This window comes from Dermacentor variabilis, chromosome 4 (genome assembly GCF_050947875.1).
Source record: "Dermacentor variabilis isolate Ectoservices chromosome 4, ASM5094787v1, whole genome shotgun sequence".
NCBI lineage: Eukaryota > Metazoa > Arthropoda > Arachnida > Ixodida > Ixodidae > Dermacentor > Dermacentor variabilis.
In genome coordinates, this window is record NC_134571.1 from 56,212,796 (window position 1) to 56,230,642 (window position 17,847).

The window sequence follows — 17,847 nt, forward strand, 5'->3', positions numbered from 1 at the left end:
CAACGTGGCACTGGCGCCTGGCGCAGCATGCTGTACAACAGTAATTTTCTTCGGCAACAGCTGTGCGCAAGTGGCTCCAACGAGAAGATCTTCTCAAGGACTGATTCCTGCGCCTCCACAATCTCATGATCATATTCTGATTATGACGCGCAGTTATGATAGCACAGTGTGCCCACGGATCTTATTGGACAGCTAGCATTGGTGTAGTATTCAGCATTGTTTCGCTGCGAGGTTGAATCACAAAGACTAGATTTTTATACCCAGTCATGCTACAGAGAGATGGTGAGCCAATCAGGAACGCGATCGTGGCAACGGGGCGATTGAGCGTGTTGCCACGATTGCTTCGTGACACTCTGTGTCAGAGCGTTTTCGGCGCAGTCTTGCGCAACTATAAGTATTGAGCGCATACCCGAGCGTTAGAAGGCGAGGCGTAGCTTTCGCTTCAGTGCCATGTAATTGGGATACAGAATACAGCTTCTCGCGAGAGTAGAAGTGGGTGCTCGTAACCGTTAACTTCGTGCACTTGCTGCGAAGCCCGCGCGTGCGGCGACCAGTCTTTTTAGATCTAGTTACCTTTAAGCACTTCAGCCCCGAAACCTCCACTCCAACACGCAGATAAATCGAGCAGAACGTGCAAAAAAAAAAAATGAAAGTCACCAGGGGTTGCGAGACGGAAATAGGCACGACGAAAAAAATGGTACGACGACGGTGCGGTGGTTCACGGACGGTTGTGCTGCAAGATAGATCGTTCGGTTTGAGCGCAGCGAACGCGAATTGTTTTAAAGAAGTGTTCTTGCTATGCCAAATTTTATTATTCCCGCGCTAGAAGTAAAATCAAATCTACCCGGAAGCGATTAGCCCACCGCGTTGGTCATTCTTAGCTTGCGCAATTTCATTGATTCTCGTCTGAAAAATGAAAACGTATGTACCATCGCGAAGGAACAACTTGTTCCAGCTTGTCATCGATTAGCGTGAAAGTTTTTCGCACATCTTTCGATTTCATAAAAGCCCTATTTTTGATCACGGTGAACACGCCGAAGCGTGAACTGTAGAATGGTAGATTCTGTACGGCAGTATACTGCTATACGTTAGTGAAGTCTATTGTAACTTTAGAGATTCGAATTGAAAGCAAATTGTAACTAAAAACTGTGAGAGGTTGGACTTAATTGAAGTAACATAGGTGTAGTACTTGCCAGCTCGTAACTGCAAGAACGGTGTTTTATTTGTTTTATTGTCCGCACGTAACGCGCTTACTGGATGCCTTTCAAAAGTAGAATGATACTTCAGTTTTTGGTCAAAAACATAAAAAAAAATTCCTGCTGCTTTTATAACCAATAGCGAGGTATGACTGCGCATAATGATCCACCATTTCACCCCCGCAAATAAAAAGAAAAAGAATAAAAACAGTCAAGGGTATGTATAATCCCCCCCCCCCCCCCTCGTTACGGCAAACATGAAATAAAAGCCTTCATGTACGCTTATTTTCAAGTGTTATAAACACGTAATAAATTATTTATTGTATTGATTTCAAGCGTCACCTGGAATAAAGCCTGTTCGTTTGTTTGTTTATTTGTTTGTTTTGCTTGTCGTTTATAAACAGCGTCTCCGGGGCCCCATCTTTTTTTTTGTTTTGGACACTGCCTCCGTATATTGCAACAAAAGTGTACAATGAACACCAAGATGTACTTAGCCTCAGATAACGAAAAAAAAAGCATCATCGTTATTTTTCCAGGTACTCGCGCCGCTGTTCATTAATGCAAGATAATAGCGTCTCTTTTTTGTTGTTACATATGTTGCAGCTCGAAATGGGGAATGGTGGAGGAAGAGAGCCTTCGCACCTGTTGCAACCGCATGATGAGCAGCACAAAGATTACTGAATCACATTTTATTACCTATTTCGAGACCCCTTTCTGTACTTGAAAGGGAACTAGGAAGTGTTAATTAAGGAAGCTATTTGTCGTGGAATGCAATGCACTAAAGAAAAAGAAGACCAGTAAGGCTTCCAATGTGATTGCAATTTCTTTTTTCCACAATGCTGCCGTTAATAGGTCGTGTATTTTCGCGTATCCTATTTCTCCAGACGTGGCAAAACTAAATAGTTATTATTCTTATTCGGTCTTCGAAAAAATTCCGTGAAGGCCGCCAACTTCAGTAATGAGCCATTTGAATCTAAGAACGTGTGACATCTGCATTCTGCTAATGTTCACCGAACGATAGTGGCAGTTTTTGAATGCATGCTTGACTGATGGCTTTCTTAAAACGACACTCTAGACCAGCAATATGCATTGAAACCGATGTTTTTCGATTGAACGGGTGCCCTAATGCAATCCCGGTTAATTTCGGGTCGTGTTTTACGTGGACATAGCAAGTCGGCTGTGAAATAAATTACGTGAATGAACTTTGTGCAATTTAGATCTAGAATGCAACAGCGCTTCCATACAGCATCTACAGAGCCAGCATTGGCGCAAAACATGTTAAACCAATCATTCGGCATTACTACGTGGAGCTAGCAAGGGCCTCACTGTCTGGCTGCTAACACGAATTTATAGCGCAAATAAACAAATGATGAAACAAAAGACGTCCAGGAGGAGCAATTTTTCGGCCCAGATTTCTCAAATTGGGATGAAATTCGTCAGACATTCTACTCCCTGGAAACAAAATAGAGAATAATTTTCAGATTACATAATTGAGTCACCCAAGAATAAGGCAACCGGCATAAACAGCCGGTTTACTTTCTCTGAGCTACATGTGGCTCTATCGTCGCTGAACCGAAACACAACGCAGGGAAAAGATGGCATTACCTAATGTACACTTCGTAGCCCTACCCTCTCCTCAGTTAGAGCAACATTTAAAACACGCCGCCAATATTTGGGACACTGGAATCCGTCCAGCGGAGTGGAGAACGGCAAGAATAATACCAATCCCGAAACACGGCAAACAGGCCAACTGCATCACCAACCTTCGTCGTATACCTTTAGCGTCGCGCGTAAACTAATAGAGCACATGACCCTTGACTGTCTCAATTGGCACTTAGAAAACAGCAATGCTTTTGGTTATGCAATGACAGGCATTAAATCCCATGTCGGCACTCAGGATACCATGCTTCGTATCTGAGATGTGTATCATGATTACAGTCCCGTGCAAACCAGAGTAATCGCATGGTGTAGATATACACAATGCATTCAACCACGTTAAACAATCCGCTATTGTCAAAAACCTCTTGACATTATGAAGCGGCGCCCACCCCTACAGCTACACTGCAAATCCTACCATGCAAATCCAGATCAATGGAGAGCGTTCCGTGACATACCCACTAAGTACTGGCATCCTTCAAGGCTCAGTCCTGTCATCCACTCTTTTTATTATCGCTTCGCTCGGTATGCCTGCCTGGCTGGCTTCCATCACACTACTCGAACACAATATTTCTGAAGGCGATATTACTATATGGTGTTGCAAGAGTTCACTAGGAGAATGAGAGCGCATCGTTCAGTCAGACTTAGATACCATTCACGGATGCCTTACCGGTATTGGACTCAAGTGTTCCCCAACAAAATCAGAGTACATAGTAGCAACTAATCAAGTAGACCGCCTAACGGAAGAACAGCGCCAAAGCATTCGTGTCCATATAGAGCACACCCAAATACCACGCCGCTCTAAGTTAAAAATACGGGGCTTCCTCTTTCAGGATGGCGGTAGGGCCGAAGTATGAATCAAGAAAAAAAAATCCGGCAACGAAATCAAATTTACCACATGCTTTGAAGAGTAACACGTTGGCAGAGAGGGCTAAAAGAGCAAGAACTTCGAAGGATTACTGAGGCGCTTGTCTACTCCCCAGTGCTCTATCAACTTCCATATCAACCTCTCGCCAGAACCCAGCACTTCAAATTAGAAACGGTGTTCCGCATGTAGACTAGTTTAGCTTTAGGACTGCCTCGATTTGGCACAAACGACCTTGTGACCTTCACTGGCCTTTTCAACACACTCGAAGAGCGAGTTATAGTTTTCAGACAAGCGAAAATTCAAAGGTTTCAAACATCCCCACAAAGGCGCCAACTGTTCGAACTTCGAAGGCACCAGACAGGTATAGTGCGCTCTTTTCCACCGCTGTATTCAACACTATCGGACTCACTACCCAGATTCATGGTCCTACCCATACCACAGCGTGTGCAGCCACATAAATACGAAGCTCGCCGCTCCCATTTAGTTAAACCAATAAATAGGGAGAACGCACTACTAGACACTACGTATAACTACATGGATGCTAGTCACTCCGACGGCAGATGTCTAACTGTAGTAGTTGGCCCTGGCTACGAGCATGTAAACGCACACATCCCGACCCACCCGACGTGGTGGCTCTTGCTATTCCCGAAGCAGTCACCTGGCCTCACCATTCTACCTACGCATGTTTATTCGCATCGATGACCAAGATGCATGCCGCATACTTCGCGACAACCGGCTATATGGGGATATATAAATTTACTTGAATGTCGCTTGGACGCAGACCCTTCGCTCTGTGTTACCTTGTAGTCGGTACCTGGACACCAAGGCATTCGGTGCGGAGGGGGCGGGGGGTAGGTGACCTCCGAGCTCATCAGTTTACTCGCGTAGTTAGTTTTTCCGTGTCCTCCACGCCTATGGCTTTCCGAATTTAACCCAGGAGAACACAGAAATACTTTGTACAAGGAGCGCACATCCCTTCTAAAAGAACTTCGCGTCAACGCCGTCGCCATTATTACTCCTCCTGCTAACCTCTTCCGGGAAGACAGTGCTATTCTCCGCAGACTTTCAACAAACTCACTGGTGACTCCTCTTTTCCACCACTATATTCAAGGTCTACCTTGGTGACCAAAATGCGCTAGTTATACAGAATATCCGTCTCTAGAGCATTGCCTATGATATTGACCTCACACTCAAACCAAGCTGCAGTGAGCGCTTTCCACCATTCCCGCTAAAATCTAGCCGTAGTCATGGATGAACTGGCTCACTCCACCACTCCATGCAGCTAACATTCTCCAGCTGGTACTTATCCAGCATGTTAGAGACATGCTGGGTCAAAACTGGTAGCTGACCGACCAGAGGTAAGCGCCGAACGTTGGCGTAAAAATAAATGTTTTTTCTCTCCCTCCCAAGCAGGCTGTCTTGCAGCACCAGGCCGTCAGACTTCACTACTTAGCCGGTGTCAGAGCCGTCACGAATAGCCAGCCGCTACCGCGCACGAACGTAGCAGTAGCTCTGCGAAATAGCACCAAGCCTGCAGCTTTCAGCCACCCAAACTCTACAGACTTCAAAATGAAGTGTGTAACACGACGTGAGAAAAAAGAGCGCGTTCATTGGCTGAAGAGCAATTCACCGACGAATTCGACACCACGTAATGTGAAATTTGAGCGCAGCCCCATATGTGTTTTCATTTCGCGATATATTGTCTGGCGCGGACAATCTCTCTCGTGCGGCACATTTCACACGGAGTGAAGTGTGGCGTTACTGCCTCGCTAATCGGAAGTGCGCAAGAGGCAGCGCGTGGGGGCAATTCACAGCAGCCGCCGCAAACAGACATCCACAAATGCAGCGCTTTGTTTTCATATATGATAACGGTGGACGCGCTCGCCGTATGCCATTCGACAGCAGACAACGGCGCGCTAATTTGGCGCCATCTCATGGCGGTCGTCGCAGCAGAGCCCCTCTTTCGCTTTCGCCATGCCCTCCTCCTCCGATTTCCTCCTCGCGCTGTCTTCACTATCGGCGTCTTTCATCTACCGCTTCGATCCGCGTTCGCTCTTTCATTTTTCTCTGTGCTCCTTCGCTCGGTTACGTCGAGCGACGACTCCGACGCGAAATGCGTTAACGGGCGCGCAAGAGCTGCGTTCTAGAAGAAGTTGCAGTTTAGTCCGAAAGGCAAAGCGTTGATTGCAATAAGAAATTATTAGAAGCCTATACGCAGTAAGGTTAGTAGTTTTATAAGCTGCATAAACTGTTGTAAGCATTCGCTTACTAAATAAATTACTAAGCATGGTACCACGCCGCACAGGGAAACACGAACACATCTCAATTGATGACCGCGAACATTCCCCGTCAGAACGCTGACGTGATGAAGAGAGGCAGCATTGGCGAGCAAATTCACCTCCGTGCTGCCTCTCGCTTCAATGCAAACTAGGCACCAGTGCCAGTAACACGTGCGGAAAGTTGCAGCTGCGGTCCGCAAACTTGGCCACACAGACTCATTGCATTCCTTAGTATCACAGTCACTATTTTTGCAACCAACTACTGCACAGGTCTTTAATCCACATGATTCAATCCAGTATGATCGAAGCACAGTGCATTAGCGAAAACTCAGTTGCATTTCCGACAGAGAGATAGAGAAATAGAGAGAGAGAAATAGAAAACGAGAAAGGCAGGTAGGCTATCCAGACGCACGTCCAGTTTGCTACCCTGCACTGAAGGAAGGGGTACGGGGAAGAAGAGAAAGAGAGAAGATAGAGAGAGCACAGTTTCGCGGCTGATTTCACAGAAGCTAGGTGGAAGTGGCATTGGTTTGGTATTCGTACGCTGTCGTTGATGTTACGTGCGGCACGCCGCACGTAACACCATCTCGTTTCCTTAGAACAAGATGCTTCGCGAAAAGGGTCAACAGACACTCCAGGCGCTTTTGCGCCGTCGGCGACGGCGACATCCGAGGGCGATAACGTCACACTGTAATGTTCAAGGGCGATAACACAGCCACCGCGCGTCGTATGCTGTATGCACGAGTGAAAGCACGTGAGTAATGAAGGGGGGGAGGGGGTGTTGGTGGCTTCGAGTTCGCCAACAAGTGCGTACTTTGCACGGTCGCGCGCGCCGCATATTGAAAGGAATCTGCCGATGGCTCATGCCTTTGCGCTGTGTTGAAGCGGTCACCGCACGAAGGTCACTTTTCTCGCTGCTACCGCGCTTGCTCACACCAATGTCCAACGTTTTGCAGCGAGTGTGCTTGTGGTGTCACGTTTGCTTGTGCGCGCTGACACCATGCTTGTTAACTCACTTAGGAAGCGACTGTTTTGAAGTTTATACGGCCGATAAAACTACTATATTTACACTGTATATCTGTCTTATAATTTGCATTTGCAATCGATGCTTCGCAATTCGAACGAAACTGCAACTTTTTTCCTCGCACCTACTGTATACGGCGCCTGCACTTTTTGCCCTTCGACTTTATACGGAAACTCACGGTGATGCCGACGCCAACGACGATGGAAATTCGCCTGGGGTATCCATATATTTGCTATCGCAATAAAGATACGCACAAGTATTCTTTTTGTATCCAAAGTGATACGCATGGTAGCTTTCATTTCATAATTATTGATACATACGTTTCAAAGCACGAATTCGGGACTCTGGCTGTTTTTGAATAACATTTGACACCACCCACGCCGTTGCACGCTCGCCTTCAACGCCGCACGAAAACGACTGTGTAACTCCTCTTAACAACTTCACTGTAAATACAAAACAGGCGTACAGACCACTACGTTAAATGCGTTGCACATCGTTTGTATCTTTCTGGCTACTGAACGCAAGGGCGTATGTTCTATTCATGGCCCAGCTTATTACGACATCATTCACGAGGGCTTTGAGTGCAAAAAAGACTTGTGTATTAAGCACATGTTAAAGAATCCCAATTGCTAACAGTTTATAGGCGGTCGTCTCTTGTCGCCCGCTTGAAGCTTTGAAATTTGACATTTAGGCGACAAAGCAAAAGTCTGCTTTCTTACCATATTCAATGCCAACTGGGAGAGTGGCTGCTTTGAACCTTGCTGGAAACGAGCTCGTGTTATCCCTGTCCCCAAACCTGGAATGCCTCAAACAGACATAAACTCCTATCGTCCGATAGCTCTTTTCAGTGGCGTCGGAAAGCTTACGAAGACGATGGTATTGACGAGTCTGGAATGGTTGCTGATGATCACGCATGTCTAGCCTCCGCAAATGTCAGGGTTCAGAAAGGGCCACGGGAGCATAGAGAACGTGATTAGCCTCGTCAACTGCGTAAAGTTCAACAAAGCTGCACGCAACATCACTATTGACGCATTCCTCAACATCAACGGAGCGTTCGATAACGTGGCTCCCAAGGCTATCTTATACGCTCTGAAATTCGTTGGAGTTGATGGTCGTATGGACCGCTGGATCTCAGTCCAGCTCACTGATCGGTAAGTCTACATGTCCAAAAAAGAAGGCGACACAGCTCCGCGCACAGTGCATCGAAAAGTTTCCCAGGGCGGTGTTTATGTCGGACCTTATTTAACACCTCGCTTATCGGAATGGAGAAGTGCATTCCCACATCGGTGGAAATCTCTTTATATGAAGATGACAAACGCAACAAACGTGCCGCATGGGTAAAATTTCAGAAAGCTATCAACTCTATTGAAAAAATTCTATTCGCACGAGGTCTAACGATGTTACCTGGAAAGTGTGCCACCATTGCTTTCACATAGGCGTGATGCCTCTCGCTGCAGCTTAAAGCTTGTGCATTCTCCCATTCAGTATATGTCAAATCACAAGTTTCTATGCGTGACAATCGACAGACTAATGACGTGAACGCCCCGTGTTCGAATATTACAAGAAAAATTGGGTCATACGCGAGCATCCTCCGTATGCTATCAAGCAACACTAACGGCTGCTCCGTAAATGTTCTGCTACGCGTGTATACGCTCTCTGTGAAGGTCTCCTGCCATACAGCCTTATTATGTTACAAAAAATTTTCCGAACCAACATCAAAGCACTCACTCGTACTCACGCAAAAGCCCTGAGGTTAAGGATGGGCGTGAGTTAAGTTGGGTTTATTGGCGTAAAAGCGACTAACGCTGTAATGTGCCAGACACAGGGCGACAAAATTTCGTTAGTAAATGTAACATACCCTCAGTACTTAAAAAATCTGTTTCGTCTAAAAAGTCGAACACATCAGTCAAAGGTATCAGTGCATCATCTCCTAACATTTAGGTCGGGCGAAATGGGATGTGTGACTTGTACTATACGCGGGAATCGCTTTTGTCTATGCGTTTCGATACGTGAGCACTCGATTAATATGTGTATTACTGTTAACGGTTCATGGCATCTGTCACATGTTGGCTATTCCTCCTTTCTCAATAAGTAATTATGTGTGATTTGTGTCTGGCCTATCCGAAGTCGACAAAGAAGTACAATACATGTGTGTGTGACAGTATGTACTGTATGTGCTGTTAAGCGTTTATCATTGTATATATCATAATCGCCACCCAGAACCTGGAACCTGGAGTAGTTTGTCGGACGAACAACTAGGCAAACATATCCAGAATATCATTAAAGGCTCTCTCTCTCTCCCCTTATCAATCAATCAATCAATCAATCAATCAATCAATCAATCAATCAATCAATCAATCAATCAATCAATCAATCAATCAATCAATCAATCAATCAATTGATCGCCCACGATATAATTTAATGATGCTTAATAATTGTCATCAAGGGAATTAATATTTGCATATATGCTTGAATAAAATCTCGCCGGCTAGACCTAGACATGGAGAGGGGGGTGGGTACGTTAAGGTAGTATCAAGAAAAAAAAACTAATAGATTACAAAAAAAAAAGAAAGAGCTGTCGGCGTCTTACGTTTTTTCGAGGTCTGGTAGGGGTCGTCGGAGTCAACAATTTCGGTGTGCGTGGTGACGCCAAAGAGAGGGTCTCTGAGGTTGTGGACTTCCATGGCGTGCTCGTAGGCGTAGCGGAGCTCCTCCTGGCGGGGCATGAATATTGCCCCTGCAATGGACAGCATAGTCAGCGGTAAATTCACCTGTGCACGTGATGGCAATGAATGGTTATATTTTACAGCGCAGGGATGGCAGTGCGAGAAGGTACAAACAGTAAAAGCGAATAAAGAGAACGATTTCTAGACAATGACAATATATTTTTACAGTGACCTATTTTCGTAAGGCGAACTTAACACAAAAGAGAGTGTTTTGCAAAATTGAAATGTCCTGTGCAAGTCGCACTGGTGCCCCCACGCGGTCACAGCCGTTAACGGCACAGCCCCGTCTTTAGCATGGGCGTAAGGCACGAAAGGTTTTTGTCTACTCAACTTTTTTGCCTACGAAAGAAAAAGAAAGAAAAAAGAAATAAATGAAAAGGAAAGTCGAAAGTCCGAGCAGAAAAATGGACGATAGAGCCAGCGAAACCTATCCGTTATAAATGTAATGGTGGAAGAATGCGCGTCAATAAACAACGCTTACAAAGAAATGGCTGAAACTGCTGCGATGTGTCCATAAGAGCACCGAACGTAAAGGGAAAAAAAGTTTTTATCTTTGGGAAAGCAATGCCAGGAATCATTGGATGCGCTTTGTATTTTTTCCCAAAGCATCATCGAAAAACTTTGTCAATAGTTAGTTTTTTAGTTGCGATACTTCACGCCAAGTACAGTTACACTTCAGGGTTAGAGAGATTAGATAAATAATAAATATTTATTAGAGGGCCAATTACAGGGCCATGACTCTTTAGTCTGCGTCAGCAAGAATTACCTTATGATGCTGGATAATTATTTCCACAGTTATGGGTCGACACCCTGTCCGGCAGCGATTCATCATTCCCATTAGTTTGGCTGTAAGGGGCAGGCGGTATTTTGTTGATAGGTTTTCCTTTTACGTGTTAGCATACTTGGGTGTTCCAAGAAATTGTGTTTGTTATTAGGGTGTTCATTTTGAGCATTTAGTTGTCTTGCACTCATAGAAACAACGATTGCAGTTTCCTGTGAGGAATGTGCCAGTTCGTGCTCTTGTTATGATTACTGCTTGGCGTGTAGTCTGCATTCTGGGGGACGCTATAGCGTAATGTGGTCGCTCCGCACTTCTGGTAGGAATGCGCTTTTAGGCGTAATTGCTTTCTGTGCAAGTATAGGTCGCATGTGGTTGGCCAAGGAAACGAGGCACCCGGGTAATTATAAGTCTATAAGTGCGTATGCTTTGGCGTTTCCCTAAATTTCCTGGTGGCCATGCAACAATTTACGAGTAATAGCCAGTTTAGTGCTTAAGTTCATATAGTTCTTGAGCATGCTTTTATTGTGTGCCGGTAGTAGGTTCGTAGTTTTGCGTATAGCGTCTCCGTTATTTCTCAGTGTGTAGCTTCGGCTTGCGTCGTTGTGACGCGTTATTGCGCTAGAGATTTTAGTTTTCAACACTGTTTCTGCGGGGCTTTGTGGTATCTTTGCTTGTGTTTGGAACTAAGGTACATTCCCTCTAGATGACCCGTGTTCTTATTTCTATTGGAGCTTGCTGATCGTGTATTATATTGTGTTCGTATTGTGTACGGACTTTACGTGTTCATGTACGCCTTTTCTGATACCCTGTTCTCTCGTTGTGCATGGTGAGATTGACGCTGTTCGCTGGAGATCTGGTGGACAGCGTTCGGACGGCGACGACAATACAATGACCATCATGGTCGCGCATCATATATATATATATATATATATATATATATATATATATATATATATATATATATATATATATATATATATATATATATATATATATATATATATATATATGTACATATAGTTTGTAGCTATCCGCAACATTATATAAGAAGCAGCGCTGCGGGGAACACTAAACTAGTTTTGGGCTCGTCAATTGAATCGTACAAGTTAATGGCCTACCCTGCTTCTGCTTAACAAAGACAATTCAGACAGATGGAAAATCGTTTCCGGCACTTCTCTGCAAACCTTGTCATCGTTCGCATAAATTCGAAGGAGTGGTGCCTGCGGTTTTGAGATGCATCCATTGAAAGCTAAAAGCTCCAAATTCACGCAGGCGCGAATAAGAACTTGATTGGCGCGCACTTATTGTTGATTGCCTGATTAATTAGCGTTTTGATACCTTTTTGCACAATTCGCTTTGCCAGCTAAAGCGCCCCCGGAATAACCCGCTAAAAAAATCGCGCGCGTTACCGTTTTATTCAAAGGAGGCAACAAAAATGACCCAAATAATTACCGTCCTATTTCGGTATTGCCTCTGTTTTCGAAGTTAGCTGAGCGTATACTCTATAGGCGACTAAACAATTTCTTACAAGCTAAACATCTTATCTGCCCCCAACAGTATGGCTTTCAGGCCGGTAAATCAACAGAATCTGCTCTGTTAGATATTAAAAACTCTATAATTAACAATTTTGAAACTAAGCTTTTTTCTGTTGGAATTTTTCTCGACCTGCGCAAAGCTTTCGAATTAAAGACTTACGGGATCCGTGGAGTGGCAAATTTACTTTTGGAAAGTTATCTAACTGCACGGATACAGTACACTCAGATTCATGATGTAAAATCCAGTTTTGGTATGATAAAATTCGGTGTCCCTCAGGGTTCAATTCTGGGACCACTTTTATTTATTCTCTATATTAATGACATTGTAAACATTCCATTAACTCCTAACATCATGATGTATGCTGACGATACTAATGTCTTTTTTTCCGGCTCGAGTCTCCAAGTAATTGAACACCAATGTAATACCTGGCTTGAGGAGTTAGCGGTTTGGCTCTATGTTAATCAACTTCAATTAAACGTAAACAAAACAAAGTTTATGCTCTTCCATCCAAAAAACAAACCATTAGATCATCACATCAAACTATTTTTTAATGACTTTAACATCGAGCAAGTTCATAGTTGCCGGTTCCTTGGTGTGTTTTTTCGTAGCGATTTGGGTTGGAGTGATCATATAAACTACATTAGACTAAAAATGGCCAGATCTATTTATGTTATTTATCGTGTTAGACATCTCCTCCCACTACAAGTTAAAAAACAGTTATATTTTGCCCTTGTTCAGTCTCACCTGGTGTATTGCAACCTAGTGTGGGGTACATGCAACAAAACTGATTCACACAAATTGCTTTCTCTCCAGAAAAGAGCTCTACGTTTATTAAGTTCAAGTTCATCTGTTGAAGCAAATCTTTTCGAAACATTTCATGTTCGCAATTTCTTTCATTTATACAAATTTAGTTTGGCTCTTCACATTTTTTATAAAATCAAGCATGACTTTAACTCTTTTTCTAATACTTATAATTCAAAAAACGTTGCGTATGGTCTACGTTCCGTTGCCCTATCTACTGCAAGACCCAGAACAAATTATGGTAAACAAACAACCGATTATCAAATTATAACATTGTGTAATGCCTACCAGTCTCTTACTCAGATTGCTTTAGAAAGTTATAGTGTGTCTGTATTTAAGAAAAAACTGACGATTCTTTTCCCCCCCGGTTAAATTTCAGCTAATTCTGTATACTTGTTTTGTTCTGTATAATTCTGTATAATGTTTTGTTTATTGTTAATTGATATTTATTATTGTCTATCATTAACTATTTTTCTATTGTGATCATGTTTGCTCATTGTTCTTTTTTTCTTTTGTCCATTCGGCCCCCGTTTCCATGATGTGTGATCGGGGTGTAGGCCTTGTCAGGAGGTATGCTTGGTCTACCTCCTTTAGCCTCACCTCGAGGGCATATTTGTATATAATATGGCCAAATAAACATACTACTACATACTACTACTTTATCAGCGTGCGCCATTTACAAGCGTTGTCAGAGGTATCGGCTTACACGTGGCGTTTATTTTGCTCAGAGTCGCCTCATTGTTGTGTTCTTAGTGTGCATTAATTTGATGTGAAAGAAAGTAGTGGCGTAACGCCCAAGCGCGCTATCTTATATCTTAATAAAGTAAGGACACGCTGCACAATGACGCCTCGAGTTTTCCAAGAACTCGCAAGGCGAGCCTGTCGGGTGCTCTAACGAGATTGTCTCTGAGGCGGCTGCTGCTAAGCATGATTACACTGTGGGAGAACCGACTGGATCGTACGAAGACCTGCGACTGTCAGCGTATATTTCTTTGCGTATTTGCTCACACTGACTGCCGTTTTATTATTTTTCGAATATTTCCTTTTTCCTATCTCTCTTTGCCCTTTGCTTTTAAAACCGCAAGTGCAGGATAGCCAAGCGGACACAGCCATGGTTATGCTCCCTGCAGTTTCTTCTCCTTCGTCTCTCTCTGTCTCTCTGTCTTTAAGGGGAAGAACAAGTGGCTGTTACAACAATCGCAAATGACAGCGACAAACATTGGTTATTATTTCGGGAAGTGCAGTAAAATAAGCTTATAAAGTGCTAAAACACGGCCGCAGAAAGCACGTATGCCCGAAATGCCCGCGCACGCACGCGCGCACGCACGCACGCACGCACACAGAAGATGAGGAAAGAAGGAAAGAGAAGATGGAACCCTGACAGCGGTGCATTGTTCACAACTATACTGCAATATGCAAACGCCACACCCAAGCAAAATTTATCTTGCCGTCTGGAACTACCGTTTCGGAGGGTGAGAGCCGAAGAAGCAACAAGTTCTTCCGGTGTTGCTTTAGTTTATACCTGTTGCAGGTTTACCGTTTTTGACGAATCTGGATGTCGGATAACATTACACGCCTGCGCGTGTTCCGATTATTAGAGCCGTCGGTTTCTGTTTGCAGCGCGCCATGTTGCCGTCGTCGTTACGTTCCGCGTAAAGAAAAAAAAAAAAAGAAGGGAACGACCACTTGGATATATGCGAGCCTTACGGTTTTTGGCTGCGTCAAGCTCTTCCCGTATTTTGCTGCTTGCAGGTCGTCGCTTCTCGTCTATGGGACATTCATTGCGCATCAGCTGCGGAATATTCCTCGCGTATGTGAACGGCCTTTGGTTATTTCGATACCTACCACGGTCGGATATATATTCCGTCTGGTCACGCATCGTCGAATTCGATTGTAAGAGCACCTACCGAACCTGGCCGCTGCACCCAGAAGACAACAAATTATTGTCAATTCTGAAAGCCACCACGAGCTTGTCCATTCACTTTGATTTCATACCTTTTTCGTAGTTGTTGTTTATGCTGGCCATCGCCATATATATATAACACATGGTGGGTTCGGTTCCCACCTGCGGCAAGTTGTTTTTTCATCCACTTTGATTTCCATTAACTTCTCGTTACTTCATTTCATTTATTAAGCACAAGCAATTTCCCCTATGTTGTCCTTGGTGTCACTGTTTGTTGGTTTCTAATGATATGACTTATATATATATCATAAAGAGCGAACAAACAAAGACACCAAGGACAACACAGGGGAAAGTACTTATGCTTGCTAATTGAATTAAAGAAACGATAAAAAAACGGAAATGAAAGTGGATGAAAAAGCAGTTTGCCGCAGGTCGGGAACGATCCCACTTCTTCGCATTACGCGTGCGACGCTCTACCAATTAAGCTACCGCGGCGCCATTTTTCCATCCAATTTCCGGGGTATTTATGTGTTGCTACTAGAACTCACCCTGGGAATGTTAGCCAGCGCCACTACTCACAAACCTCGGCGGTGGATGTGAACACCTTTTCGGGTGAAGGAAACTGGTCAATAAACCCACACATGCTACCTGAAGGTATCGATGTTGAGAGGTTTCTAGACGCTCGTTAGGTAATGAACGAGAAGAAGGGGTACAGAGGGTCCCGATTTTTATTCAGCATATGATAAGAAGCCGCCAAACAAAGACACCAAAGACGACACAGGGGAAACTCCTTGTGCTTGCTGATTATATATATATATATATATATATATATATATATATATATATATACGAAGCTTCTATGCGCTCCAACTGAAATTACCAGAAAATGGGTTCATATCAATCTCCACCAAAATGTCACGGGGCAGAATTAGTGAAGCGTAGGTCTATTTACAGTGTAACAAATATACGTCTTCCAGAGCATCATTCCTTGATTAAAGAGAAACTTTCTAAGCTTTTTAAAACAAGGTTTGTGGCGTCGTCGAGGTCGCCTTGTGGCCGAGGTAAGGTGAGCCTGTTCTGGAGATGTTGCAATAGTGAACCAAACTGATCCTCGAGATGGCGTGATGAAAAGTTGGCCGATCTCTGAGGCAGTGTAATACGTGGTCACGTGTATCCCGTGGCCCGCGTGGTGGGGATTCCGCGTCTCTCTGATTTACCGGCCAGGAGCAAAATTGATACGATGCAAAACGTGTTGCAGGTAGTGAACAGTCTTAAAGCATTTAATTAACAGGTTCATGAAAGCTTTGTTTCAGATAGATTTTAAGTTGTGCACTGGATCTGCTTAATTTTTATTTTCTTCACTGACGGCTGAAGATCTAATGGCGCCACTGCACCTAATTGGAGTTCTCGTCTGTTAATTGATTCTTGTGTAATCATATAGGGGCGTACACTACTCAAGAAAAGCTGGCGTCACGCTATCTTCAGCTTACTGTGCTCCTGCCTGGTATAGCTTAGTGTGTTGTACGGTATAGGGCCATTATGACCTCAGTGCCAACAAAAAAAGCTGCCCTTTTTTGTTGTTGTTTATGAGCAATAAAGAAAGAAAATGATGTTGGCGGGCTAATACGATGCCGGCCACTTCACGCTTCAGCAATAGGTAGTACAGTTCAGGGGCGTAGCCAGGGTCGGAGGCTACGCCCCCACCCCCACCCCCTCGTAATTTTTTCGTGCTATCATTCTCCTCCGACCAAAACAACCAACGGCGCCGGAAATCCTTCTGGATTTTGTCTAAAATGTCTTTTTCCTGCTCGAAAAGACACTTCCGCGCAAACATTGCTAACTCTGCATATCATATTGACCGCAAAAAAGACGGGGACAGAGGGAGAGAACACATAAACAGCACGGGCGGTAACTTTCAACTCCGTCTTTTTTGCGGACAATATGATATGCAGTAAATACCAACTAGGCCAAAGTGAAGTTCTTCTGATTGCTAACTCTGGCTGGATTTCGTGGCAGCGCCCATGCACCAGGAGTCCCACCCGTCAATGAGCCCCACCCGAGCACAAAGTTTCAAGGGTGATTCGATGGCGAGCGGGCTCGTCGCGGCATCCGCGGAGGCCGCGGAATCTGCGGAGTGCATGGATTTCAATTCCGAAACTTTATTATAAATTTCTCATAAATTTTTGATGCGAAAGGTGCATTCCAAAGTCATGCTTAGATTTTCAGTTCCGGGGCTTTCTGGGCTTAATTGTTACAAACATTTGACGCCAAAGGTGCATTGACTTTTCTAAAGTCGTAAATCGGAACATACAGGGAGACAAGTAAAATCAACACACTATCAGACAAGTTTACAAAGAACGCAGCGAGGTCCGACGAGGCGAAGCGTTGTGGCGGTTCATTTGTGCCGTCATGTCACAGAAAAGAATATCTGCATGTCTTTTTCACGTGCACCAAAGCATCCATGTCAAGGCACTAAAGCCAGCAAAGGTAACTACGTTCTTATTTATTTTCTCAACTTTGACTTTAATTCGCGAGGACACTTTGAGCCTCTGCCATTTTCTTGCTCTCGCAACCCGCTGGCTGCCAGAGCCAGCCGGAGCGCATGCGTTTTTCTCGTGTTGCCCCGACCACCACGCGACGCACTTCGGTGCGCATTCATTTTTCTCTAGTCGAGTGGATTTTCGCATGGAAGAGTTTTGAACGCTAGCAGACGAACGCTAGCAGACGAGAATGATTGCTTGCCGCCATCATTGTGGGAACTCGATGGATTCAACTTCACTTTCATTTCGATGTCATCGCAACCTCTTCGGAAAGGCTTTTGTCTCGCCGGTGTAGGACGCCGAGCAGTGTGCGTCTCACGTTTTCTTCAATATTGCTTGAGTAATCATATTAGGTGCCCAAAGTATGTTACGACTTTGAGGTGGTCCCGTAGCGCTCGTCACCCGTTTCGTGACAGAGCGTTGGTAGCGAAGACTCCGAGTCAGGCGTCGGTGAGAATAACAAAAGGGACTTTATACACTATATACAGGTCATTATACAGGACATGAAGGGATCGGCACTGGGGCCGAGAGCTCACA

The 17,847-nt window shown here is 44.4% G+C and overlaps 1 protein-coding gene across 2 annotated transcripts in view; it reads right to left on the reverse strand.

The window, feature by feature from the left end:
• The window catches only part of LOC142579190 (glutamate receptor 1-like), a 266,702-nt gene that overhangs the window by 172,536 nt on the left and 76,319 nt on the right, over positions 1–17,847 (reverse strand). For both annotated transcript variants that reach the window (XM_075689158.1, XM_075689159.1), the window contains exon 2: positions 9,614–9,760. In XM_075689158.1, coding sequence (XP_075545273.1) covers positions 9,614–9,760 — 147 coding nt within the window. The remainder of the gene's footprint in view (positions 1–9,613; positions 9,761–17,847) is intronic.